Source organism: Nycticebus coucang, chromosome 4 (genome assembly GCF_027406575.1).
Source record: "Nycticebus coucang isolate mNycCou1 chromosome 4, mNycCou1.pri, whole genome shotgun sequence".
NCBI lineage: Eukaryota > Metazoa > Chordata > Mammalia > Primates > Lorisidae > Nycticebus > Nycticebus coucang.
Genome location: NC_069783.1, coordinates 133201725 through 133229669, shown reverse-complemented (window position 1 = coordinate 133229669; position 27945 = coordinate 133201725). Strand labels below are relative to the sequence as shown.

The window sequence follows — 27945 nt, the reverse complement described above, 5'->3', positions numbered from 1 at the left end:
GGCCGCGGCTCCAAAACAAAGGGCAGGCGGCCCGCGGGGCGGCGGCGGGAGGATGCCTCGATCCCTGCCGAGGCGCCAACGGCCGCAGCGCGTCCCGGGCCGCGCCGGGGCCGCCTAGAGAGCAGAGCCCGCGCTGACCGAGGCCCGGGCCGGATGGGCGCTGCGGGCCGGGGCGCGGACCGCCGAGCGGCCGTGAGTACGGGCGGGCCCCGATACAGTTGCGCGGGCGGTTACTTTGTGGCGACCAGCGGCCGCGGTGGCTGCGGGCCGGTCCGGGAAGCACCTGTTGGGCATCCGGGCGGGCGGCGGCGCGAGCGGGGCTGACCGACCTGTCGACTTTTTTGTTCTGTTTTGATTTTTTTGATTTGTTGCTGTTTGGATCACCCAGTTTTGGAACAGATGACAAAGCCTAATCTTTTATTTTTCCTCCCCTCTCTCCCTTCTCTCCATCTCCCCGCCGTCCTCGCCCCCCACCATGAAAAGATTTGCAGAAAATGGGCCATATACTTGGTATTGTAATTGTTGGGTTTTCCCTTATTAAAAAATACGGTCGCAGTTGAAGAATATGAGGACAAAAAGAGTTCTTCTAGGAATGTTTATTAAAATGGGGAGACGTCTTCAAATTGCCCACATAAAGGCCATGACTAAAAGGAATCGTCCTCAGCACTAGTCTTTATTAATGAGGAGACTGCAGAAGCCTGAGCTTGGAACCTACCAAGTAGGGTCCTGCCTCGGCCTTGCCTGCCTCTGATTGACATCTTTGATGTCCAAATTATGTGCTGAAATCCAGGATGGAAAGAAAGCTGAGATTCTATTTTCAGTAATGGACATGGACGACATCAATATCCCCACCCCAAGCCTTTTCTGGCCAGTTGTGTTCCTCCTTCCTATGTCTGAAAGGTATTTACCCAGGAGCAGTGTAGTCCCAACTGCTCCAGAGGCTGATCTGGGAGGATCACTTGAGCCCAAGAGTTCAAGACCAGCCTGGGCAACACAGCAAGACCCCATTTCAAAAAAAAAACAAAAACACTAGGCCAGGTGTGGTGGCTCATGCCTGTAATCCTAGCACTTGGGAGGCCAAGGCGGGTGGATTGCCTGAGCTCACGGGTTCAAGACCAGCATAAGCCATAGCGAGACCTCTCGAAAAAACATCTGGGTATTGTGGCGAGTGCCTGTAGTCCCAGCTACCTGGGAGGCTGAGGCAAGAGAATTGCTTGAGCCCAAGAGCTATGCTGTGAGCTATGACGTCAGAGCACTCTACTGAGGGTGACAAAGTGAGACTGTCTCAAAAAAAAAAACCACTGAAGAAAACCAAAACTAAAACGCATCCACCTTCACATGCTTTTTCCTTTGGTAGGAATGTTATTTGTTCCACCCACCAGCCCCTGACTGCTACCCAGGTCTGAAGGCTTATCTCCCCTGGAAAACCTTTCCAGGTGCTTTACCCCTGAGCAAGCTGTAGGTGGAAATGTTTCCTGCGCCTCTCCCCCGGTGCCCGGAGCTGTGCTTGGTGGCCATCATTGAGTCTCACAGTCACATACTGGTTCCCCTACCACCAGCTGTGGGCCCTTGGGCAACAGTCCTGGCAGGTTGAGGAATGCTGATGCTGAGGGTTAGACTTTGTGCCTCTTCCCTTGCACCCCACAGCGTAGAGCATTGTGGGAACCCCTCAGGGCTAGGACCGGGGCTAAATCCTACCTTGCCCTATGCCATAGTGCAGCACAGGGTCTGGCCCAAATTTGGCGCTTAAAAAAATAACCGATCTTAATTACCAAATTGAGCAATAGTCTTTCTGTTTTTAAAATAAACTTATTTTGGAATAACTTTAGATTGACATAAAAGTTGCAAAGGTAGCACAAACAATCCCAATATACCCCAGACCTAGTTTCCCTGTTGTTACCATCCTGTGTTGCTATAGTCATTTGCCAAGATGAAAAAATCATTCTCTTAACTTAACTCCAGGTACGAAACCTTTCCATTTTGAAGTGCCATACGTTGTAAAGCATTCTTTATGTTGAGAGCAGTATGCAGGTAACATCTGTTCTTCCGCACCTACGTGTCTGCACTCAGTTGCCCAGGGGCCAGGCCAGTGCTCACCTGTTTCTCCCTGGAAGACTGATAAACAAAGTGGTCTTGAATGTGAAGAAGCAATGGCAGTTCTCCTGCTTTCAATCAGTTCTCTGACACACTTCACTAGAGATACATTTGATTTAAAATCAGTTTTTGTAAGTAGTTCTGATAATCAGTGAAACTTCTAGGGAATGGGAATTTTGACAAAGGAGAAGATTGAGTGGAAATTAGACAAAGTTCTGAATAGCCAGGATATAGAGGGCTCAGGGCTCTGGAGAGGGCAGTGTGAGTGGGGTTGAGGAAGGAAATTAAGAGGATGAAATCACTTCCCCCAGCCAGGTGACATTCCTTCTCTGTTAGAGACGCTGAGGTAATGAGGAACTGTCAGCTGCGATGTTAAAATGGAATCCTGGAGCTAACCCATTGCTGGCCACACCCCAGGAAGGGGTTAAGAGCCCCTCCCACTATCAGACTTTTGGCACCGACCTGGCTGTGGGATCAGAGCCAGAGTTGCCAGTGGGTTTAGTAAGGTGCAGAGCTTGCTGACCCTCTGCCATGTATGACGTTGACAGGATGCCGCTGTCGGGAGGGACTTGTCAGGCATTTAAACAGCAACCAAAGAGCCACCCCCCTTAACTCTCCTGACTGCCCTGTGAATTGTGTGTTGCTCCATTTAACAGACAAGATAGCAGGGTTTGGCTTGAGGTCCCAGAGCCAACAAATACATGTATATGGCACATTTGGAATCAAACCTTGGGAAGCCTCTCAACTTTGTCCCAACAGCGACAGCATCTCTCTTGTCAGACCTGCTTGCTTCCCTCTGGTGCCACACTCAGCCTGAGAAGTGCCCCCTTTCTGATGCCTCATATCTCTGATTTTTCCCTTTCTCTAAGAAAGGGCTTAGGGTCTGATTAGGTTTTATTTAGCATGGGATTCAGTGAAATAGTTTGATTCCCCACTTCTTCTCTTCGTGTCAATCCAGTCTTCCAGGCCAAGTTCCTGTCCCTTCAGCTGAGCAGAGGGTGTAGCATGTGGTCACTACGTCTTCCCCTTCTTGTTAGCAGGAAGCAAGGCACCTCTGCTAGCATGTGTCCCAAGGACAAGGCGGGGGAAACTTTGTGACCAGTAGAAATAAACAAGAATGTATTATAGGTTCTTCAGAAAGAAAGATTCAGTACAAACACATGGTCAGTAGTTCCCAGAAGATGGCAGAGGCAGGACTGGAGTGCAGGCAGGAGGAGAGATGGAGGATGGTGGCCTGGAGGGCTGAGGTGCCTGGGCCACTGGGCAGTGCAGGAGCTGGGCCCCTTGGGTTCCTCAGAGAGCAGGAGCTGGTGAGGAGACCACAGAGGGCCAGGGGAGCTTTGTCTCTGAGCAGCCATATAGGTGGCATGACTCCAGAACCACCAAGGCTGAAGTTCCTGAAATGTGCAGGACAGCTTTTCATCCTGTAATTCAAGCAGGGAGGAAACGGATGAGTGTGGAAAGGGAAGCCAGATCCACTGAAGGCAAATTGTGCCTGCGCTATTGCCCTGTGATGGAGCTCCTTCCAGGCTTTTCCATACCCGGGACTGTATGTACTCTGTGAGTTTGTAGAGTCGGTATGTATACTTGGCATCAAAATCAAAAGGTACAAAATAGTAGACAGTGTAAAGGAAATCACCTTCACTGCCCTCCTGTCCTCAGCCTGAAGCCGTATTTCTGATATACGGTCACCAGGGCATGTGGCCAAGTCTCTGGTTAGACTCGCGGTGCTTTCTGTTGTTTTGTTATAACAGCTCTTATTCAGTTATTTTGCATATGTGCCAGTCAGCCCAAAGGTAAACTCCAGAGAAAGACCCCTAGTCCACAGCCATGCACCCAGAAATGTTGATGGGTGTTGCCAAATGGCTGGGTCACAGGATGCCCTTGCCAGGGTGTTATCAACTTTTTAAAAACTGTTGCCAGCCTGCAAGGTATAAGACAGGAGTCAGTGCGCCTTCCCTTGCATCAGTGAAGTGATGTTGAGCATCTGATCACGTTTCTACAAGGACTTTGGTCCAAGGTGTAGACTCTCTGGCTTTGACTGCAGGTCCATAGCTTACTAGCTGTGCAACCTTGTGCAGGGTGGTGAACCTCTCTGGGCCTCAGTTCCCTGCGTGGGGGAACTAGCAAGAACATAACATCCCTTATGATGGCTCTTGACTCAACACCATTCCCGTACAGTAGATGGCACAGACCAGGGCTGCACTGGGTATGAGGCTTTGGAGCTGCAGCGTTCCTTTTCATGAGGTGGCAGTTTTATCTGTTGTCCATCTTCTCTGTGATAGTAGTGGCCTTTTCAGCTTTTTAATGCCAAGGACAGTTCCAGGGAGCAGTGGGACAGGCAGAGCCCACAGGGGGAGGCTCCACCGTGCAGAGGGAAGGACACTACCAGAGAGCAGAGGCAAGAAGCTGCTGGGCCCAGGTGGCTCTAGAGGGAGCAGGGGAGCCATTAGTTGGGTGGCACTGCTACCTTCTACCTGCCATCTCTTTCCTCCCAGGGGAAATGGACTCTGATGTCCCAGCACATGCTGCCTGTCTGGGACCCTGCTTTCTGTATGCACTCTGGCTGAACATAGCAAGACCACAGGAACAATGTTTTTTCCCCCACTCTCCCTGGAACTCTGTCCTCCCGGGATGCCAGCAATGTTTTTACCACAACCAGTGCACAACCCAGTTCTCAGCCTACTTTGCAAACTCCAGTCCTGGTGCTCACATCCCTGTCTACCTGGTGCCTCCTTTTCCACCTCACAGCACCCTGAGGAGCTGGGGGACACTGGGAGCCAAACTCAGCTGCCAGGTATGGATGAGCTGGAGGAACGTGAAGCAGCCGAGAACAGTGTTTTTAACCTTTTGTATCTAACTGAACACTTAAAGTTAAACTTCTATGGCACACTTAAATTATGTTAATCAAAAAAAAAAAGCGAAAAAATATATTTACTGTGCTTTGAACTTCTTTTAAAGATAATCAATGATCTTTAATTTTTTTTTTTTTTTTTTTTTGTAGAGACAGAGTCTCATTGTACCGCCCTCAGGTAGAGTGCCGTGGCGTCACACGGCTCACAGCAACCTCTAACTCTTGGGCTTACGCGATTCTCTTGACTCAGCCTCCCGAGCAGCTGGGACTACAGGCTCCCACCACAACGCCCGGCTATTTTTTTTTGTTGTTGTTGTTGCAGTTTTGGCCAAGGCTGGGTTTGAACCCGCCACCCTTGGCCTATGGGGCCGGCGCCCTACTCACTGAGCCACAGGCGCCGCCCAATGATCTTTAAATTTTTTTTGTGACACACCTAAGATCCTCTGATGGCACAGCAGTGTGCTATGGCACCCCATTTAAAAATTACTGGGGCAGAGAGAGACAGGGGTGCCTGCAAGGGGGTGAAGACAGAAAGAGGAAGGGGTGCCCCAGGGCCTGGGCAGTCTGTGCTCCACCCCAGTAAGTGTCTGAGCTTTTGCTTTTGGTTTTATTCCTTTTGTCCCTCAGTGTTTTTGTCTTTAGAAGTGTGTTAACTGCACCATATGGACATGGGCCTGATTCACATTCTCTTAAAATAATTCTACATGCTTATTTTTAGGAGAGACATTTCTGGAATCCACAAAATTGTTTTTGCTCTGAAAACGTCCCCCACATTAATATCTATTTGGGGGCATGGCAGCTGCCCTCCAAACTCAGGGGATGTGATGTCCTATAGTATAGCAGACCCCAACCTTTTGGGCACCAGGGACCAGTTTCATGGAAGACAATTTTTCTATAGCCTAGAGGTGGAGTGGGGGGATGATTTTGGGATGATCCAAGCACATTACAAATATTCTGTACTTTATATTATTGTTACATTATAAAATAATGAAATAATTATACAACTCACCATAATGCAGAATCAGTGGGAGCCCTGAGCTTGTTTTCCTACAGCTAGATGGTCATGTCTAGGGATGACAACAGACAGTGACAGATGCAGCTTTTGCTCACTCTCCCACCGCTGTCCCAGGGTGGGGCAGGGACTCGCTCCCCCAACTCACCTGTGTGCAGCCTGGATCCTCACAGGCCATGGACTGGCCCAGGTTCTGGGATGGGGCCATAGCTACAGTGACTCGCGGGGCAAAGTGCCTAGCACTTTCCTCTCAGTTACTCCAAGGCTGTTCTTCATTTTTAATAGATCTTGAAAAAGTCCATTTGCACATTGGTTGGTTGAAAACTTGGCTGTGATTTCTCAAATTCAACAGTGGATACTGAGTTTAAAAGGCAAGTTAAAACACAGCAGGACACAACACAACATGCTCCTCAGTGGCCACACATTCAGACCTGGCCACTGCCTGCCAGGACCTCCTCTAAGGGCAGGGGACCATCAGGACTAAGCCTGCTCGAAACACTTGTGAGGCTCCTTTGTGGTGAGACACAGCCCTGCTGCCTTTGAAGGGCTGACAGTGGGCGCTGAGACAGACCCGGCTCAGTACAGGCACAGGGACCATTGAAGCCTGGGGTGGGGACCACACCATGAAGGTCTCCATATAAGTGCCTGGGAAACTAACTGCAAGGCCCCTCTGGTCGGACATGGGAGTCTTTCTGGTAATACTATTGACTTGCAGTGTTTACTGTTCATGGCCCTGGGCTGAGCACTTTCCCTTAGTTGTCCAGAAGTAGTTAGTGGCGTCAGATTGGGGTCTTGGTGAGATAACTGAGATGCAGAGAAACTGCTGGGCAGAGGGATAGAGCTGGGGTTTGAAGTGTTGTCCCATCTGCCCCCACATCTGAGAGGCTTACCCTTTCTGTGGGACATCCCAGGAGGGGGAAGGACGGTGGGCAGGGCTAGGGCCCTGGGCATCATGTCTGTGCCAGGAGCACTCCCTTTGAGCAGCTAGAGAACATCATGGCTTGGAGGCCCCTAGGGTGATAGGGCCCGTGGCTGGTTGTGGGTCTCCTCTTGCTGCTTAAGGATGGGGACACACTGCTTCTTCCTCCCCCAAACACTAGCGTTTAGAGGGTCCCCTTCTGGGGATTTGCCCTTGCCTGATGCTTGTCTCCCTCAGACCAGACACAACTGAGTAGCGGAAAGCCTGTGGCTTCAGGTCGATACTTGCCCATGAACAAGGATGCCTGCTTCTCCAGGAAACAGCCTGGAAACTTGCAGGCCCTCAGGAGCACACATGCTGGGTGTGTAAAGGGTGAGTTCCTGTCTGGGACAAGAGTTGAGTCACCCCAGGAGCTCCAGACTCAGACCCGGGACTCAGCCCGATGACACCAGCGTGGAGGACCCTGTACACGAGCAGATGAGAATCCTTCCTGGAACTTTCTGTGGCCAGCTTGGGGCCACAGCAGATGCAGCACTGGCCTTCCTGGACAGCATTGGTGCAGGCCCGGCTTGTGCACTGCTCTTTGGGAACTAAGGTCCTCAAGTGGGGGCACATATGGGTCTGGATGGGATGAACCTGCAGCTGCTCCCATGGCCTAAGCTATGCCGAGGCTTCTCAGTGGCACCTGTGAGTCTGTGTCTTTAACAAGTTCGTAGTGTGGAGGCCATTTCTCCTGGAAAGTAGTGTGTTTCAGCCTCTGTCTCCTTGGCCTCCACCTGAGGAGTTCTTTTGTTCTTTACTCAGTCTTCAAATATTTAAGTGGCTTTTATGGTCCGGGGGCTTGGGCAATGATTTTTTTTTTCCTACCCCCTGGTTTTATGTATTTATTTATTTTTTTTTTTTTTTTGGCCGGGGCTGAGTTTGAACCCGCCACCTCCAGCATATGGGGCCGGCGCCCTACCCCTTTGAGCCACAGGTGCCGCCCTATGTATTTATTTTTTTTTTATACAGAGTCTTGCTTCATCACTAGGGCAAAAGTGCTGTGGCATCAGCCTAGCTCACAGCAGCCTCAAGCTCTTGGGCTTAAGCGATCTTCTTGCCTCAGCCTCCGGAGTAGCTGGGCCTTCAGGCGCCCCCCACAACACCCAGCTAGATTTTCTATTTTTTTTTTTTTTTTTGTAGAGACAGAGTCTCACTTTACCGCCTTCAGTAGAGTGCCATGATGTCACAGGACTCACAGCAACCTCTAGCTCTTAGGCTTCCACGATTCTCCTGCCTCAGCCTCCCGAGCAGCTGGGATTACAGGTGCCCGCCACAAGCCCAGCCATTTTTTTGTTGCAGTTCAGCCGGGGCTGGGTTTGAACCCGCCACCCTCGGTATATGGGGCCGGCGCCCTACTCACTGAGCCACAGGCGCCACCCCTAGATTTTCTATTTTAAGTAGAGACAGGGTCTTGTTCTTGCTCAGGCTGGTCTCAAACTGAACTCAAGTGATCGTCCTGCCTTGGCTCTCAGAGTGCTGGGATTACAGGCATGAGCCACTGCGCCCAGCCGCTACCTGGGTTTAATAAAGCCACCTAGGTGACTTTTATTTTTTTATTTTTTAATTAATTTTTTTAGTGCCATGACTCAGCTATGAGCCCAGATTGCTGCAAGCACTGGGTGTCTTTTAAATTTTCTTTTTTTTTTTTTTTTAAGAGAAGGAGTCTCACTTTATTGCCCTAGGTAGAGTGCCGTGGCGTCACAGCTCACAGCAACCTCCAACTCCTGGGCTTAGGTGATTCTCTTGCCTCAGCCTCCCGAGTAGCTGGGACTACGGGTGCCCACCACAACACCTGTTTATTTTTGTGTTGCAGTTTGGCTGGGGCCAGGTTCGAACCCACCACCCTTGGCATATGGGGCCGGCCATTTCACATTGTAACATACCAGAGGATTTAAGCACAGTGTAGAGAGGTTGGGAAGAAGTACATAGCACGTATACACGGAAGGTTCCGGAGAGTCAAGGGAGCCTTGCTTCCATCTTGGGGAGGGATAGTGTGTGAGTCTTTTTCACTTAATGCAGCATCTTTCTGTCATCCTTAAAAAGAATATGTTACTTACAGGTAAGAAATAAAGATTAATGGATATCTGGGCGGCGCCTGTGGCTCAGTCGGTAGGGCGCCAGCCCCATATACCGAGGGTGGCGGGTTCAAACCCGGCCCTGGCCAAACTGCAACCAAAAAATAGCCGGGCGTTGTGGCGGGCGCCTGTAGTCCCAGCTACTCGGGAGGCTGAGGCAAGAGAATCACTTAAGCCCAGGAGTTGGAGGTTGCTGTGAGTTGTGTGAGGCCACGGCACTCTACTGAGGGCCATAAAGTGAGACTCTGTCTCTACAAAAAAAAAAAAAGATTAATGGATATCTATGTCCTGTCACCAACTTAAAAAATAAAACCCCTCTGGCAGATTTTGCCACTGTACTCTCTGTAGGACCCTTGTTTGCTGTGCCCCACCTGGCACACTAACCAAAGGTGTTCCTCGCAGAGGACAGAGGTGCACCAGTGCTGGAGGGACCTGAGCCCAGAGTTTGCTAACCACAGAGACTATTCTAGTGTGTCCTGGGAGCTACATTTTCTCTTCTAAAAGATGGCCTGCAGTTAGTCACTCAAAATAACAGAAAACCTTTGGCAAATGGCCACTTTTAAAAGTGCTGTCCCTTGGCTGGGCGCAGTGGCTCTTACCTGTAATCTCAGCACTTGGGAGGCTGAGGCAGCTGGATTGCCCTGATCTCACAGGTTCGAGACCAGCCCTAGCCAAAGCAAGACCTCATCTCTACTGAATAGAAAAACTGAGGCAAAGAGGCTTGCTTGAGCCCAAGAGTTGGAGGTTGCTGTGAGCTATGATGCCTCGGCACTCTACCCAGGGGTGACAGCTCGAGACTTTGTCTCAAAACAAACAAACAAAAAAAAAAAAAAAACAAACCACACACGAAAAAAGAGCAAGACCTCCTCTCTAAAAATAGCCAGGTGTAGTGGCGGGCACCTATGGTCCCATCTACAGGGGAGCCTGAGGCAAGAGAATCACTTGAGTCCAAGAGTTTGAGGTTGCTGTGAGCTGTGACACCATAGCACTCTACTGAGGGTGACAAAGTGAAACTCTGTCTCAAAAAAAAAAAAAGTGCTGTCCCTTGTCTGTATATACCACATTTTGTGGAAATACTATTAATTTCTTAAAAAAATAAGAAAAGGCAATTCTGCAATAGGGGACAACATGGATAGACTCTGAAGATGTCACGCTCAGTGAGGTGAGGCAGACACACTTGAGCACTGCATGGCTCCACTCAGGCAAAGCATCCAGAGAGGGACCACACAGACTCAAAGGCCGGAATGGTGGTCACAGGGTTGGGGGTGGTACACGGACTTGTTCATCAGCAGGCGTGAAGTTCCAGGTGAGTAGGAGGAGTGATTCCTGGAGACCTGCAGCAGCGTCCTTGGGGGCCACAGCATGCTGTGCCGAATGTGGGGCAGCAGGCTCAGTCTCATGTGGGAGTGTTCTTACCACAATTAAAAAGAGGTGCCGTTTCACTAGAAGGGAACTAAAGGTTAAAAATGGGGGGTATTGTCCTTTCTAATTATGAATAAAAGTGATACCATTTGTTTAAAAGTGATGAAGAGGTTGGGTGCGGTGGCTCACACCTGTAATCCCAGCACTCTGGGAGGCTAAAGCAGGCAGATTGCCTGAGCTCACAGGTGCGAGACCAGCCCGAGCCACAGCAAGACCTGGTCTCTACTAAAAATAGAAAAACTAAGGTAAGAGGCTTGCTTGAGCCCAAGAGTTGGAGGTTGCTGTGAGTTATGATGCCATGGTACTCAACCCAGGGGTGACAGCTTGAGACTTTGTCTCAAAAACACACAAAAAAAGAGCGAGACCTCCTCTCTAAAAATAGCCTAGCGTTGTGGTGAGTGCCGATAGTCCCAGCTACTCGGGAGGCTGAGGCAGTAAGATCGCTTGAGACGAGTTTGAGTTTGCTGTGAGCTATGACCCTACAGCATTCTACTGAGGGCGACCAAGTGAGACTGTGTCTCAATAAAAAAGAAAGAAAAAAGCTGAGAGCTGGGCATGTTAGCTCACGCATATAATCTCAGCCAGTCAGGAGGCTGAAGTCAGAGGATCACTTGAGCCTGGGAGCTCAAGACCAGCCTGGGTAGCTTAAAAAGTATTTTTTAAACATCAGGCAAGAGTGGTGCACACCTGTAGTCCCAGCTATTCAAGAGGCTGAGGCAGGAGGATCGCTTGAGCCCAGGAGTTGGAGGTTGCTGTGAGCTGTGATGCCACAGCACTCTACTGAGGGCAAGAAAGTGAGACTCTGTCTCAAAAAAAAAAAAGTGATGAAGAAAGCCAAAGACAGGTTCTGTAATTCTTTATTCAAGTCACTGGGAGCAGGGATTTGTGAGTGCTGGAAACCTGAGTAACCGGTTACTCAGTAACCAGTTTTTGAGGAAGATTCTTGTCTCTCTCAGCCCCTTCACTTAATACTGTTTCTTTGTTTTGTTTGAGACCGAGTCTCACTTTGTCACCCTGGGTAGAGTGCTATGGTGTCCCAGCTCACAGCAACTTCAAACTCGGGCTTAAGCGATTCTCTTGCCTCAGCCTCCCAAGTAGCTGGGACTACAGGTGCCCACCTGTAATAGGTACAATGCCCAGCTATTTTTGTTGTTGTTGTTGTCGTCGTCATCATTGTTGTTTGTAGCAGGCCCGGGCTGGGTTTGAACCCCTCCAGCCCTGATGTATGTGGCCGGCACCCTAACCACTGAGCTACAGGCGCCAAGCCTCTTAGTTTCTTTGTTAAATGGAAGCCCAGGGAAAGGAGAGAAGAGAGAAAACAGAAGTTTCTTAATTTGTCTCATTTTCAAAAAGAAATGTGAATGAAGATAATAAAGCAAAGACTGAACCTGAGTGAAGGCACAGTGAGGAGTGAGGTCGGCACGTACCCATCCCTTCCTACTGGGCAGTGCTGATTCGTGGGACGTGCGTGGGTTTGAATAAGCTATTGACATACTCTCTGGCGATGTCCTCGTGGACCAAGTGGGACTCTTGGGTGTGGAAGCAGAGCTGGGGTGGTTCTGGGCTCATGCAGAGTGGTGACTGAGTTGACTCTTGTCCCCAGGACCTCCCCAAGGCATGTCAGCAAGTGGACCAAAGATGAAAAGGATGCTTTTTTTTTTTTTTTTCATAAAAGTCCTATAGGTTAGAGCAGCAGATAAAATCAAAAAAAAAATGTAACGTATTCAGGCTAAATGTGGCCAGCCCCAGTGGCTCCTGCCCATAATCCTAGCACTTTGGGAGCCCAAGGCAGGGGCATCACTTGAGGCTCACGACCAGCCTGAGCAAGAGCAGGATCCTGTATCTATAAAAAATAGAAAAATTAGCTGAACATGGTAGGTGCCTGTAGTTCCAGCTACTTGTGACGCTGAGTCAGGAGCATCACTTGAGCCTCAAGTGTGTGAGGTTGCTGTGAGCTATGACACCACTGTACTCTGGGTGACAGAGACCTTGTCTCCAAAACAAAACAAAAAGTCTAAAGTAAGGTCTTGTCTTTGATTCTAAAGAAACTTGAGGGGACCAGGTGCGGTGGTTCACGCCTGTAATCCTCACACTCTCCGAGGCCAAGGCAGGTGGATTGCCTGAACTAACAGATTCGAGACCAGCCTGAGCAAGAGCGAGACCTCCTCTCTAAAAATAGCCGTGCGTTGTGGCGGGTGCCTGTGGTCCCAGCTACTCCGGAGGCTGAGGCAAGAGAATCGCCTAAGCCCAAGAGCTGGAGGTTGCTGTGAGCTGTGACGCCACAGCACTCTCCCGAGGGCGATAAAGTGAAACTCTGTGTATAAAAAAGAAAGAAATGTGCTTCATTTAAGAAGATAGAGGTGTCTGTGAATTTATGTATCTATTTATATTCTCCACAGAAGTCCTGTTGGATGGTCATCTCTGTTGAGAAATGTGATCAACTGTTAATTTTTGCATATAGCATGAAACAGGGCACAGCTTTGTTTTTTTCTGTAGATACCCAGTTTCCCAGCATCATCTCCCTTGGAAAAATTTGTTCTTTCTCAGCGCCCTGAAGTGTCAGCGCCGTGCAGTCTGGTGGCTTCTATGGGGTCAATGTTCATATCATTGACCTGTTACTCTGGCTTGTGCTGGAACCACACTGTCTCAATAGCTCTGGGGTAAAATAATGAGATGTGCGGGAGTTCACATCTCTCCAGTGTCATGAGAAAGGTCTGTCTCTGCACTTATTTAGCACTCCCTTAGGACACACTCTGAAAGGTCTTTGGATTTATACTATTCTTAGGCTGTTGTGTGAGAGCATATTTACCCCTTATACTCTTTATGCCTAATTTTTATTTCTTATCTTACTTAGCCAGCTAAGAACTCAGTAAAATGTTAAATAGAACTGATGGTGTGGAAGGCAAGCTGGCTTTATTCCTGATCTCATAAAGAATTTTCTCTAAATTTTATCATTAAGTACAATGTGTGTGTTTTTGTTTTTGTTTTTTGAAACAGTCTCACTCTCAACCAGGCTACGGTGCAATAGTGTCAGACTCGCTCACAGCAACCTCAAATTCGTAGGTATACGCAATCCTCCTGGCTCAGCCTCCCAAGCAGCTGGGACTATAGGTACCAACTACAACACCTGGCTAGTGTTTCTATTTTTAGTCGAGACAAGGTCTCACTCTTGCTCAGGCTGCTCTGGAACTCCTGAGCTCGTGATCCTCCTGCCTCGGCCTCCCAGAGTGCTGGGATTACAGGCGTGAGCCACAGCAAATGGCCATGTGTGGGTTTTTGGTAAATATCTCTTAACAGCTAGGGAAGTCCCCTTATGTTCTTAGCCTGCATAGAATGGTTTTAAAATCCTGAATGGATATTTAATTTTGTCATATATTTTTTCTGCATTTAGTGAGATAAACATATTAAAAGAAAAAATAGGCAGTAAATTTAATTACATTTTCTAATGTTAAGTAATCTTTTTTTTTTTTTGTAGAGACAGAGTCTCACTTTATGGCCCTCGGTAGAGTGCCGTGGCCTCACATAGCTCACAGCAACCTCCAACTCCTGGGCTTAAGCGATTCTCTTGCCTCAGCCTCCCGAGTAGCTGGGACTACAGGCGCTCGCCACAGCGCCCGGCTATTTTTTGGTTGCAGTTTGACCGGGGCCGGGTTTGAACCCGCCACCCTCGGTATACGGGGCCGGCGCCTTACTGACTGAGCCACAGGCGCTGCCCAATGTTAAGTAATCTTATATTCCTTTAGTAAAGTCAACTTGTTTAAGGTGTATTATCCTTTTAAAATAGTATTAGATTTTATTTGGTGATATTAAGATTTTTTCATCATGATTCATGAGAAAAAATTTATAGAAAATTTCATTCTTGGGCGGCGCCTGTGGCTCAGTGAGTAGGGCGCCAGCCCCATATGCCTAGGGTGGCGGGTTCAAACCCAGCCCCGGCAAAACTGCAACAACAAAAAAAAAATAGCCGGGCATTGTGGCGGGCGCCTGTAGTCCCAGCTGCTCGGGAGGCTGAGGCAGGAGAATCGCGTAAGCCCAAGAGTAGAGGTTGCTGTGAGCTGTGTGACGCCACGGCACTCTACCGAGGGCGGTACAGGGAGACTCTGTCTCTACAAAAAAAAAAAAAAGAAAAAAAAATTTCATTCTTGGCTTGTGCTCGTAGCACAGTGGTTACGGCTCCAGCCACATACACCCAGGCTGGCAGGTTTGAATCTGGCCTGGACCAGCTAAACAACAATGTCAACTGCAACCAAAAAATAGCTGGGCATTGTGGCAGGTGCCTGTAGTTCCAGCTACTTGGAGGCTGAGGCAAGAAAATCTCTTAATGGGCGGCGCCTGTGGCTCAGTGAGTAGGGCGCCAGCCCCATATGCCGAGGGTGGCGGGTTCAAACCCAGCCCCGGCCAAACTGCAACCAAAAAATAGCCGGGCGTTGTGGTGGGCGCCTGTAGTCCCAGCTGCTCGGGAGGCTGAGGCAAGAGAATCACGTAAGCCCAAGAGTTAGAGGTTGCTGTGAGCTGTGTGACGCCATGGCACTCTACCCAAGGGCGGTACAGTGAGACTCTGTCTCTACAAAAAAAAAAGAAAATCTCTTAAGCCCAAGAGGTGGAGGTCGCTGTGAGCTGACACCACGGCACTCTACTGAGGGCAACATAGTGAGATGCTGTCTCAAAAAAAAAAGTCATTCTTTTACTGTCCTATTTGAGGTTTGGTATCAAGGATAAACTAGTTACATTAAATGAGTTGGAAAGTGCTTCCTCTTTTTCTTTTCTGGAAAAGTTTTTGTTATTTTGTAATTATTCCTTCCTTGAAGTGTAGTAGAAGTGAATTGTGAAGCTGTCTGGGCCTGCAGATTTGTTTTATGTGTGTATATGTTAGGAAAGAAACTTTTTACCAGTGATTCAATTTCTTTGCATTTTCCCTCCTACCTCTGTCCCTCCTACCTCCCTCTCTCTTGATCAGTCTTACCAAAGGTTTGTCAATTTTATTCATCTTTTCTAAGAAACAAACTTTTGGCTTTGTTGAGGCTAGTGTATTCATAGTTTTCTCTTCTGTTTAGTTGGTTCTTTGGTATTTCCTTCCTTACATCATTTGGGCTGTTTTTCTTTCCTTCCTTCCTCCCTTCCTTTTTCTTTCTCCCTCTCTCACCCTGAGTAAAGTGCCTTGGCGTCACTGTAGCTCCTTGTAACCTCACACTCCTGGGCTCAAGCAATTATCCTGCCTCAACCTCCCAAATAGCTGAGACTACAGCCATGTACCACCACACCTGACTAAGTTTTTCTATTTTTGGTGGAGACAGGGTCTTGCTATAACTGGAGCTGGTCTGGAACTCCTGGCCTCAGGCAGCAGGCCTCCCAGAGTGCTGGGATTACAGACGGGCACCCTTGTACCCGGCCATGTTTTTCTTTAGTTTTTTAAAACTAAGATGGTGTCTTGCAAGGTTAGCAGGCTGGTCCTGAACTCCTGGGATCCAGTGATCCTCTTGCCTCAGCCTTCTGTGCCGGGGGGACTTCAGGGTACCTGCCACTCTGCCGGTTTTCCTTTTTTTTTTTAATGAGTCAAGATCTTGCTCTGTCACCCAGCCTAGTACAAGTGACGTCATAGCTCACAGCAACCTCAAACTCCTGGGCTCAAGCTATCCTCTTGCCTCAGCTTCCCAAGTAACTGGGACTACAGGCACATACCACCATGCCCAGCTAATATTTTTTTTTTTTTTTTTTTGCAGTTTTTGGCCAAGGCTAGGTTTGAACCCACCTCTGGTATATGGGGCTGGCGCCCTACTCCTTTGAGTCACAGGTGCCGCCTCATGCCCAGCTAATTTTTTTTTTTTTCAGACAGAATCTTATTATGTCCAGCCCTCGGTAGAGCGCTGTTGTGTCACAGCTCACAGCAACCTCAAACTCTTGGGCTTAAGTGATTCTCTTGCCTCAGCCTCCTGAGTAGCTGGGCCTACAAGCACCTGCCACAATGCCTGGCTATTTTTTTGTTGCAGTTGTCTTTGTTGTTTAGTTGGCCTGGGCTGGATTCAAACCCACCAGTCTGGGTGTATGTGGCCAGTGCCCTACTCTCCAAGCTACGGACACCTGCCCTAATTTTTAAATTATTTTTGTAGGTATGGATCTCATACAAGTGATCCTCCTTGGCAGCACCTGGCCTTCCAAAGTGTTGGTATTACAGGCCTGAACACCCATCCTTTAATTGATTTTGAGTGAATTTTTACTTTTTAATTTAAGTTTTGGTCTTTTATTTGTTTATTTTATTTTTTCTTTTTGGAGGCAGAGTCTCACCTTGTCCTCCCCCCACCCCGCCCCGGTTGATTGCCATGGCGTCATAGCTCACAACAACCTCAAACTCCTGGGCTCAAGCAATTCTCTTGCCTCAGCCTCCCAAGTAGCTGGGACTACAGGCACCTGCCACAATGCCTGGCTATTTTTACAGACAGGGTCTCGCTCTGACTCAAGCAGGTCTCGAACCTGTGAGCTCAGGCAGTCCACCTGCCTCAGCCTCCCAGAGTGCTGGGATTATAGGTATGAGCTACCTTGCCCAATTTTGAGTTAATTTTTATATATGGTGTTAGGTAAGGGTCCAACTTAACTTTTTCAATTGGATATCCAGTTGCCCCAGTCTCATTTGTTAAAAATACAGTTCTTTCCCCACTGACTTGTCTTGGCAACCTTGATGAATATCATTTGCCCATGTATGAGGACTTCTTCCTGGACCGGATCCATCACTCATATTCATGAATGAGTACTTTGAGTCATGAATTCCAGGATTGGGGCGAGGTGGGGCCAGCATGCTGCTGGCTCGCTCAGACACAGTCTGGTTGGCACTTTTTCTTTCATGTCTCCCAAAGCCAAATGTGGTTTGAGAAATATTCGATCAAATATTTTTCTCAAGTTATTTGTATTGTAAAACAAGTTTATTTGCCGCTTGTAGCTAAATGTGGGATGGGCAAACAGCAACTCGGTATTAGTGTTCTTTTTTTTTTTTTTTTTTTGCAGTTTTTTTTTTTTTGGCCAGGGCTGGGTTTGAACCCGCAACCCCCGGCATATGGGGCCGGTGCCCTACTCCTTTGAGCCACAGGTGCCGCCCAGTATTAGTGTTCTTTTTGTGACTAATTAACATCGAAGAGTCAGAGCTTTAACTTCTAGTTCCTTCCCCATTCTTAAGAACGCAGCAGCCTCCTACACACACCTTCACGCTGTGTCTCGTCCTCTCTGTAACCCTCGGCTGTGTCTGGTCAACAGGTGGTGACATTCTTCTCTCGTCCCAGCTGTGTGGACAGTGCCACACGCCCTCCAGAACAACAACGGCTCTTGCGTGCATTTTCCAGTGTTTCTTTTGTCAGAGAGCCCAGCAGAGCCAAGGGTCTTCCAGAGCCAGCCCGGAGCTGAGTGAGGAGTGCCCAGCAGAGATGGTGAAAATGACAAAATCCAAAACGTTCCAAGCTTACCTGCCGAACTGTCACCGAACGTACAGCTGTATCCACTGCAGAGCCCACCTGGCCAACCACGATGAGCTCATCTCCAAGGCAAGTGGCTTATGTCAAAAGAATTGATGTAGGTCTCGCTCATCTTTTTTCCTCTATGAGAGGGACCCACTTCCAACTCTCTTTGGAAGTGCTCTAAACTTTTCTTCCTTCTTCCTAAATAAAATCTCTCTTGTTACACACCCACACCAAAGATGTAGCACAATGATAGCCTGTCATCGTGATACCTACATAGTAGACAAATACTAACCATCAAATGCCCTCCTAAATTTGCTGTGCCCTAAAAGTCTAGAAGCTCATGGCAGCATTGGTGACAGTGGTGTGCGTGATTCCACATGGCCACACCACCATCCTGGGCGTGATCTGGGCACAGGGAGTGGTTTTGGAGGCTAGCCTCCAGACTCCCAAGGACTCTGAGGAGCAGGATAGGACCGTTACTTCTCTGAGCAGCAGTTCACGTAAAGCCAGTGAGGACTGAAAGAGCAAAGAAAGTCTAGGAAATCTGTAGGAAACACATTTATAAAGCTCAGAATGGCTTAAAAAGGAGAGGGGCTGCTCAGGAAAAGTTCCAGGAGGGTGGGGTGCCTTTGCCAGGGCCTGTTGGGGCCCTGGAGCCAAGCTCCCGATGGGCTCCATGCGAGGGACCCACAGGCAGCCCTGGGATATGACGAGGACGCCCCGGCCCCCCCCTCCACTCAGCTCTGTATCATAGCGTGTGACGAATCTGCTCAACCCCTGAGAAGGCTGAGCAGGTATCAAATGAGATAGCACTCCCTCAGGAAACGACAGTCCTCACAGGCCGTGACCCCTGACCTGCACTGAGCAAGGGTATGACCTCCACCCATCCTCAGCAGACTCATGACCCCCCACCTCCACTCTCCTCCTGAGTAGCCTGACCCTCACACTGCTCTGAAAGGAACATGTGCCTTTCAGGAGTCTCTTCTTAGATTTCTGGTTTAAGTCAATTAGAAGAACATTTTATCCGCTTGTATTTTCACTAGGTAATAATGAGAGATTGTCTCGTTTCTGTCCATCATCTGAAATAAAAACTGTTAAGCAAACCCTGTGTCTCCTCTGTCCGTTCAGAAGGTTCAGGTAAGAAGTGGAAGCTCCTCGCACCTTGTTGCCTTGGTGTGTTTCCTGAGGCAGCTTCAGCTCGAGACTACATTGTAAGTTAATGAAAGGCAGTGTGTGGCTTGGTGTTGTCACTGAGCCTTTGACCCCTGTGCATTGGCTAAGACCTCTCACCTCAGCAGCTGGTCAGTGTCAGGCACCACATAGGGTTTTTATTTTGTTTAAGAGACAAGATCTTGCTCTGTTGCCCATGCCGGAGTGCAGTGGTAGCCACAGCTCACTGTAGTGTGGGACTTAGGCTCAAGCCATCCTCCTGCTTTAGCCTCCTGAGGAGCTGGGACTGTAGGCACGCACCACCTTGCCTAGCAGATTTGTAAATTGTTTAAAGATAGGATCTCACTGTGTTGCCCAGGCAGGTTTGGAACCCCAGGGCTCAAGTGATCCTTCTGCCTTAGCCTCCAAGGTACTGGGATTGCAGGCATGGGCCTTTGCTCCTGGCCAGTCTTTTTTTTTGAGACAGAGCCTCAAGCTGTCACGCTGGGTAGAGTGCTGTGGCATCACAGCTCACAGCAACCTCCAACTCCTGGGCTCAAGCGATTCTCCTGCCTCCGCCTCCCAAGTAGCTGGGACTACAGGCGCCTGCCACAACACCTGGCTATTTTTTTTGTTGTTGTTGCAGCTGTTGTTGTTTGGTGGGCCCAAGCTGGATTCCAGCTCAGGTGTATGTGGCTGGCGCCTTAGCCGCTTGAGCCACAGGTGCTGAGCCATGACCAGTCTTTTTCATGAAGCACGACAATGTATTGTTATTAAGGGGCCCAGAAGGAATGCGAGAAGGACCCCGAAGCACGGAACTGATATAAGAATTACATCAGTGGCTCACCCTGTAATCCCAGCACTCTGAGAGGCTGAGGCGGGTAGATTGCCTGAGCTCATGATTTCAAGACCAACCTTAGCAAGAGTGAGACCCCATCTGTACTAAAAAAAAGAACTAGGCACCTGTAGTCCCAGCTATTCTGGAGGCTGAGGCAAAAGGATTGCTGAGGCCAACAGTTTGAGGTTGCTGTGACGCCACAACACTACCCAGGGGGACGGGAGTGAGATTCTGTCTCAGAAAAAGGATTACATCAAGAGCAGGAGCCTACTGGGCAGTCAGTGAAAACCATGATCAGTGAGGACATTAAATGAGCATTTCAGGATGAAACTCCAACACTGAGCTCCAAACTGAGCTCTCCAAACACACAGTTGCTGAGAGGTGTCAGACCTGCATCTCAGCTGGTGATGAAGGTGACGTGACGCACAGCATAAACTCCCCCTTTCACAGCGATTGCAGATAAAGGAGTTTACTGAAACTGGAAAGAACACTTACTATGTCGAACAGAACCACTGACAGCCTCTAGGTCCTTTGTCACTAACAAGTAATCCCCTGGGTCACACGAGCCTGTTCTCGTACAGTTCTGATTGCTAGAAGGCTCCATCTATGATCTGCAGGCCCGATCTGCTGCATGCCACCTGTTTTTGTAAAGTTTTATTGGATCACAGCTGTGCTAATCTGTTTACAGACGGGTTGAAACATACAGCCTGGGAAGCCTAAACTGTTTACCTCCTGCCCTAATTTACAGATGAATTTTGTGGACCCCACGCTCGTCAGAGTAAACTCTGAATCACAGAGCTGCCCCTATCCCTGGTACAAACCTTGTTTAAAAAATAAGGACTTTCGGGTGGCGCCTGTGGCTCAAGGAGTAGGGCGCCGGTCCCATATGCCGGAGGTGGCGGGTTCAAACCCAGCCCCGGCCAAAAAAAAAAAAAAATAAATAAGGACTTTCCCCACTTGCCAAAAAAAAAAAAGGCGGGGGGGGCTTTTTCAGGTGAGCATGGTGGCTCATGCCTGTAATCCCAGCACTCTGGAAGGCTGAGGTGGGTGGATTGCTTGAGTTCATGAGTTTGAGACTAGCCTGAGCAAAAGCAAGACCCCATCTCTACTGAAAATAGAAAAACTGAGGCAAGAGGATCACTTGAGCCTAAGAGTTTGAGGTTGCTGTGAGCTGTGATGCCATAGCACTCTACCGGGGACAAGACAGAATCTGTCTCAAAAAAAGAAAATGTATATATATATAAAATATATATGGACTTTCCCCACTTGGCCAAAAGTATCTAAAAAAATTAAAAAATAAAGGCTTTCGGGATGAGCATGGTGGCTCACGCCTGTAATTCTAGCACTCTGGGAGCCAAAGGCAAGGATTGCTTGAGTTTAGGAATTTGGGTGCAGTCTGAGCAAGAGCAAGATCCCTTCTGTACCAAAAAAATTAGAAAAATTAGCCAGGTGTTGCTACAGTGTGAATCTGTAGTCTCAGCTGTTTGGAGGCTGAGGCAAGAAAATCACTTAAGCCCAGGAATTTGAGATTGTAATGAGCTATAATGATACCATTGTGCTCAATCTGGGAACAGAGCAAGGTTCTGTCTCATAAATAAGGACTTTTAGAATAGGTGAGAGAAGAAGGATATTCAGAACAAAATATTGAAAGCTAATAAGGATGTGTGAGTGAAAAGTCTAATTTGATGTAGGATAATATATATATATATATATATATATATATTTTAGAGACAGTCTCACTTTATTGCTCTCAATAGAGAGCTATGGCGTCACAGCTCACAGCAACCTCCAGCTCCTGGGCTTAGGCGATTCTCTCGACTCAGCCTCCTGAGTATCTGGGACCACAGGCGCCCACCACAGTGCCCGGCTATTTTTTTGGTGCAGTTCGACCAGGGCCGGGCAGTTTGGCCAAACCCACCACCCTCAGTATATGGGACCTGCATCCTACCACACTGAGCCACAGACGCCACCCAAGGATAATATTCTTAATCCTAGAAAACCACGTAAGGGAATACTTCTCTTTAATTCTGAAAGCTGTATTTTAAAACCAAAACACATACTGCAGTACCAGCTGGATTTAAAAAACCCAGAAAAAATAAAATCAAAACTCCACTAGCATCAGCCTAGGTAGAAGAGAGAGAGTGTCCTGCATCTCAATGGCTTAAAGCAAAGGTCTTTCAGGCTCAGGTGAGAGGTCTATCAAGGGTTGTCTAAGGGCTCTGCTTTTTTTTAATTATAAAGGAAATTGCTCAGAATCACCCATTACATAATGTGTATGTATAAAGTAACATAAGAATTGCTTCTTCCCCCTGTCTGGTCTAGCTCCATTCCTTGGAATTATTACTAAGAGTACTTTGGCATCTGTTGTCTGTCTATTGTTTTTGTTTTATCTATAGAAACATCTTTCACTTTAAACAAGGGACTCACCTGACACCCATTTTCCAGCTCACTTTTCTTCACTTAATATCTGATGGCCATCTTTCCCTGAGCACTCCGGCAGGCCCGTCACCAGCACCTGCGTGAACCCCACACCTGGGGACAGTTGACGTGTTAAGCTGTGAGTGCCGTGGCGGTGGCCATTCCAGTCCGTTTCCTGACTTGCTCAAGCTGCTTTTGTTTACGGTACATTCTCAGAAGTGGGACCACTGGATTGCACACTGTGTGCCTTTCACATTTGGATATTGTCAAAGTGTGTTCCAGTCAACATTCTTGTCAGCTACGTAAATTAGTGCTAATGTGACAAGCAAAAAAAAAAAAAGGGGTGGTGCCTGTGGCTCAAGGAGTAGGGCGCTGACCCCATATACCACAGGTAACAGGTTCAAACCCGGCCCCGGCCAAAAACTGCAAGAAAAAACAAGGGTGTTCTTGATTTGGTTTGCATTTCTTTGTTTATTTTTAAGTCCAAGCATGTTATGTTGGTCATTTGAGATTGGCACCAGCGCCGACAGACTCTCCATCTGCATTTCCTCCTGGCCTGTGGGGTGAAGGTTGTGAGCACTGACCGGGGTATATAAGGGTGGCACAAATGCCCTCTTTGGGCTCCTTCACACTCAAACGTCTGAGAATACGTCAGTGTATTGTGAGCTGTTTCTTAGCTGATGATGTTTTTCTGGAGTGAGATGTCACTGGAAGGGCCTTTTCTCCAAGCAAGGAATCACATCTTGGGCTGCAACTTGATTTCTAGTTTAATGGAAGAGTGTGGAAACGTGGCCTTGCCCCCTAACATCTGGCAGACAGTGATGTATCTGGACTGCTGGAGAACATGCAGGGAGGAGAGGATTTTGAGGAGCTATAGGTTTTTGGGTGGAGAAATCTTTCATGATTCCATCTCAGAACTCTTCTAATGGGATGGAGCAGTAATGTAGCTCCCTATTTTAAAAAGTGATTCTGGGTCAGGCAGGGTGGCTCATGCCCATAATCCCAACGCTCTAGGCAGGTAGAATGGTTGAGCTCAGGAGTTCAATACTAGCCTGAGCAAGAGCAAGACTCCGTCTCAACTAAAAATAGAAAAACTAGCTGGGTGTGGTGGTGAGCACTTGCAGTCCCACCTACTTGGAAGGCTGAGGCAAGAGGATGGCTTGAGCCCAGGAATGTGAGGTTGCTGTGAGCTGTGATGCCACCACCACTGCACTCTGCCCAGTGTGAGTGAGACTGTCACAAAAAAAGGGGGAAAAACTGCCATATTTTTACAAAATGGCCACTTGCACAATGTTGAAGCGGCCAAAATCAGCTACTTGGTGACTCAGTCTAGACTAGACTCACAATCAGTTTGCTGCGCTGGTCAGTGGGCGTTGCTGTGGCAGGCCCCAGGCCACGGGCAGCCCCCAGCACGCCCTGTCCACTTTCCTTCCAGAACGTACACTCGCTGTCCCTTGCGCGACCACAGCCAGCCTTCTAACGCCGCCTTCTTCTTTGCAGTCCTTTCAGGGAAGTCAGGGGCGAGCCTACCTCTTCAACTCGGTGTGAGTAGCTCTGCTGGCGTCTGCCGGGCGGGGGGCTCCCAGCCGGGTCTGCGGGGACTCCCGGGGCGCAGCTGCCTCCTCCGGGCTCCCAGGGGCTCCAGGGGGTGGAAGGGCCCAGCCTGCCCCCGAGAGGGCCCCGGTTTCCGGGGAGGTGGCGCGGGCACCCGGGTGCACCGGGCCGGGCCCCCAGCAGGGCGGCTTGTCTGTCCCCAGGGTGAACGTAGGCTGCGGCCCCGCCGAGGAGAGAGTCCTCCTCACCGGGCTGCACGCGGTCGCCGACATCTACTGCGAGAACTGCAAGACCACGCTCGGCTGGAAATACGTGAGTGCCGGCCGCCCCGACCGCGCCGTGGGGGGACGACGCTCAGCGCGCACGCATTTCCGAGCCGAGCTGCTTTGTTTGTTTATTATTATTTTTTAGACAGAGTCTCACCTTATGGCCCTCGGTAGAGTGCCGTGGCGTCACACAGCTCACAGCAACCTCCAGCTCCTGGGCTTAGGTGATTCTCCTGCCTCAGCCTCCCGAGTAGCTGGGACTACAGGCGCCCGCCACAACGCCCGGCTATTTTTTGGTTACAGTTTGGCCGGGGCCGGGTTTGAACCCGCCACCCTCGGTATACGGGGCAGGCGCCCTATTCACTGAGCCACAGGCGCCGCCCTCTTTTTTTGGTTTTTTTTTTGGAGACAGAGCCTCACTTTGTCACCCTCGGGTGAGTGCCATGGCGTCACAGCACACAGCAACCTCCAACTCCTGGGCTTAGGCTATTCTCCTGCCTCCACCTCCCGAGTAAGCTGGGACTACAGGCGTCCGCCACAACACCCGGCTGTTTTTTGGTTGCAACCGTCATTGTTGTTTGGCGGGCCCGGGCTGGATTCGAACTCGCCAACTCAGGTGTATATGGCTGGCGCCTTAGCGAGCCACAGGCGCCGCCCCCGAGCTGCTTTAGAAACGGGTTCGAATGGAGTGTAGGCTCGGGGCTGCCCGCGCTGCCCAGGTCAGGTGGAACTGTGGGGTGAGCCCAGCAGACCTCACTGGGCCTGCCCAGAGCTCTCGGGGCCTGCTAGGGTCTGGGACACAGGGCCACCTGGCTGCCCGCCCACAGGGGCTTGACCCACCCCCTTCTCTGAGGACTTGGAGTTGAAGGTCGCTGTCACCACTCCTCCCTGCCGTAGCCTTCACCTCTGCTTCTCCCCCTCTGGATCTTCTATCCTGAGCTGACCAGCCTGCCCCTCCTGCCCCTCCTGCCCCTCACCCACACACCCTGGTTGTGGTATTTGTCCAGGAGAGTAGGGCCCTTGGTGCCAGGATTCCCAGTTCTCTCCTCCCAGCAGCCCTGACAGCCTGCCTGGTTTGGAGTGCACAGGTGTTGACAGCTGCTGTCCTAGCAGAAGTCCCCTGGCCATCTCCTGAATGCCACACTGACCCTTTTTTTAAGGTGTAGTCCTCATTTCTGGCTTTGATGTTCTTCAAGTCAAGGCTACCTGCTAGCTCTCATTCTTAGCTTTCTGGTCATCTCTCAGATTCCCATGAGCTGTGAGGGCACACAGGCTGCTGCTCCCTGAGGCCTGCCCACACCTAGCCCCCCGGCACCATCAGCCCCAGCGTGGGTGGCCTCCCTTCAGGAAGCCTTGCTGCCCTTTTCAGGCACCGTGTGGTGTCCCCATCTTACTGCTGTTGCAGCACACCTGGTGGGCAGGACTCCTCCCAGTCAGCTGCATCACATCCCCAAGCACCAGGCCACACATTCAATATGCCCTCCCTCTCCCCTGAAAAGGGGCCTCTTCCCAGACGCCTCTGATCCGGGTCCAGGCTCTCCCTGTTCTTGCCTTCAGTCTTATTTGACTTGGAATTCCCTGAAGCACAGTATCTCGTGCCTCTTCATACCTCCTAAGTTGCCCCTCACTTTTCGGTAGACAGATTTGCCTTAACATTGCCCTACAAGTTTCATGACAAATGCAAAGTAAACCTATACTGCCTTGATTGACTTGTCACCTGGGACAGATCCCTTCTGGCACTGGGTCAGCGCACATGGCTCAGGGAACATCTAGGTATAGATGATACTCTTGACATTGGGTTTTTTGCCAAGAATGTAATAAAATTGAAAACGAGACTGATTCTGTTCTTAAATCTACTTCTTTTTTTTTTTAAGGAACATGCCTTCGAGAGCAGTCAGAAATATAAAGAAGGAAAGTTTATTATTGAGCTTGCTCACATGATCAAAGACAATGGTTGGGAGTAAAGAGAAAACTTTCCATTCTCTTTTGAATACTATTTTGTGAAAGAAACTGTGAATGCAACAGAAACATAGGAACATCCTGGATGACAGCGTTTCTTGAACTTTGAGCTCACAGTGTAGACGCGCGAGTAGCTTTGGACACTTGGACCCCGCAGGCCACCTCCTTAGGTAAGGGCTTCCTCTGAGCTAGGTCTTCTTCACACGTATGCTTGTTTCTAACTTCCCAAGTTTTAGAGAAAGATTTAAGCAACTGATGACTTACCTGCCTAGTTAATATCTTCTAACCTGTGCCCTCAGCAGAGTTTGGCTGTGCTTTTGTAGGTCCAGTAGAAAACCAAATGAAGGCTTCACGGCCACGGGGTCAGGGTCTCTTTGGAGAGCACATTTCACCTCTCCCTTTTTTAGGGTGAAGGTGTTGTAGCCCCCCCCCCTTTTTTCCCTAATTCACAAAACTACAGATTGGTTATTCCTCTTGCAGATGAATTGTTAAGGCATAGTGTTCATTTAGAATATTTCTGATTCAGTCAACAAACTTATATACTAAGGGTGTTTTACGTTTTAGCCTGTTCAAAAACAAAGGACAGCACTGATAACATTTTAGTTTAAGCTATAAATAGAGAAATGTGTCTAGTGGAACATCTTGTTTATTTAAGCCAATAGATCCCTTATCTAGAAAGCAAATGAATGAGTCCTTACAGAAGACTGTCCCAGGGGCCTGTGGAGGTACCATTACGGAGTTGACAGCCTTGTGGGGGCTGGTGCCAGGGGTTGCACCTTCCATGGTAGCACACTGGACAGAGGCAAAGTTGGATTTCATTTTCTACCCTGATGTACTTGAAGAAAAAGAAATTATTTTTGAATATGAAAGAGGCCAGAAGCCACAGGAAAAACTTCAAAACTTGATTTGCCACATTGTTTTAAATTTTTTTCAGAAAAAGTTAAAATTGCAAGATAGGTTTTAACCTTGTAAATGAAGATGTCTGGTTTGCTAGAGGAAGTTACCCCCTCCCTGTCTGGTACTGTCACATGAGCTGCAGAGGGGACTTGTGCAATCTCCTAATCTCCTTTGCCACACATTTTAAGTTACAACCCACCTGTCTACCATGCCTCTATGGGGAGTGCACTACAAGAGGGTTTTGGCAATTTGCAGAGAATATAGAGGCCAAAAATCATTCCCAATAAGGTCTGGCTTTCAACATTTTGACCTGACTCAGGGCAGAGAAGTAGGCAGAAGGCTGGGGAGGTTGGGAGAATCCTGAGCTAGATGTCCCTCAGCCTGGCAGATGGCTCTGAAAGTGCCCTCTGACAAGGCTAGCCTAGTGACAGTGTGAGCAGATAAGGACCCTCACCCCAGCCCCTGCCTCAACACAGCTCTGACCCACCACTCACCCTGAGCATCCTCCTGGGCACCCTCTCTGCCACTGCCCTGGGCTGTGGCCTGCCTGGCTCACCACTGAGACGCATCGAGTCGGCAGGAGTGACAGCTACTGAAGTTTCTTTAAGCATGTCCGCAGCTCGGCAAAGGTGGGGAACCAGTGTACAGCTCCGTGAGCCTCTGCACTTGGCTGTGGCCCAGCAAGATGCTTCCTTGTGGACTCAGGCCTGACACATCCCTGCACATCGGAGCTAGCCTGCAGAGCACAGCGTCACCCAGCACGACGCATCTCCTACTGCTGTGGTTTGAAACCTGAAGAGGCTTCACTCACAAGTTGGCACATGAAGTAGTGACACCTGTGGCTTCAGCCTGTATTCTGGACCTGTGACAGGGCTGAGACCCCTCCTACCTGCTGGGGCAATGGGCACCGTGGCGGGAAACCTACAGCAGACCTCCCACTAGTCTACGGTCCTCAGGGGCAGGGGGAAGGACCCTGGCCTCAGAAGCCACTGGGGACAAGGGGA

At 49.2% G+C, this 27945-nt stretch overlaps 2 protein-coding genes across 2 annotated transcripts in view; one reads left to right on the top strand and one right to left on the bottom strand.

The window, feature by feature from the left end:
* Positions 1-10: 10 nt before the first annotated feature.
* On the top strand, positions 11-26099 carry YPEL1 (yippee like 1). Its single transcript, XM_053589519.1, has 5 exons — positions 11-192; positions 17661-17944; positions 23766-23809; positions 24023-24131; positions 25960-26099. The coding sequence occupies exons 2-5, from the start codon at positions 17828-17830 to the stop codon at positions 26047-26049; spliced, it is 360 nt and encodes a 119-aa protein (XP_053445494.1). The 5' UTR covers positions 11-192; positions 17661-17827; the 3' UTR covers positions 26050-26099.
* Positions 25987-27945, bottom strand: part of PPIL2 (peptidylprolyl isomerase like 2) — a 30122-nt gene continuing 28163 nt past the window's right edge. The window contains exon 22 of the transcript XR_008379688.1: positions 25987-27677. The gene's annotated coding sequence lies outside the window, so the exon portion shown is untranslated. The remainder of the gene's footprint in view (positions 27678-27945) is intronic.

Coding starts and splice junctions, on each gene's coding strand:
- YPEL1 (XM_053589519.1), top strand. CDS start 17,828: ATGGTGAAAATGACAAAATCCAAAACGTTCCAAGCTTACCTGCCGAAC. Junction 23,810..24,022: donor GCCTACCTCTTCAACTCGGT/GTGAGTAGCTCT, acceptor GTCTGTCCCCAG/GGTGAACGTAGGCTGCGGCC. Junction 24,132..25,959: donor CCACGCTCGGCTGGAAATAC/GTGAGTGCCGGC, acceptor TTTTTTTTTAAG/GAACATGCCTTCGAGAGCAG.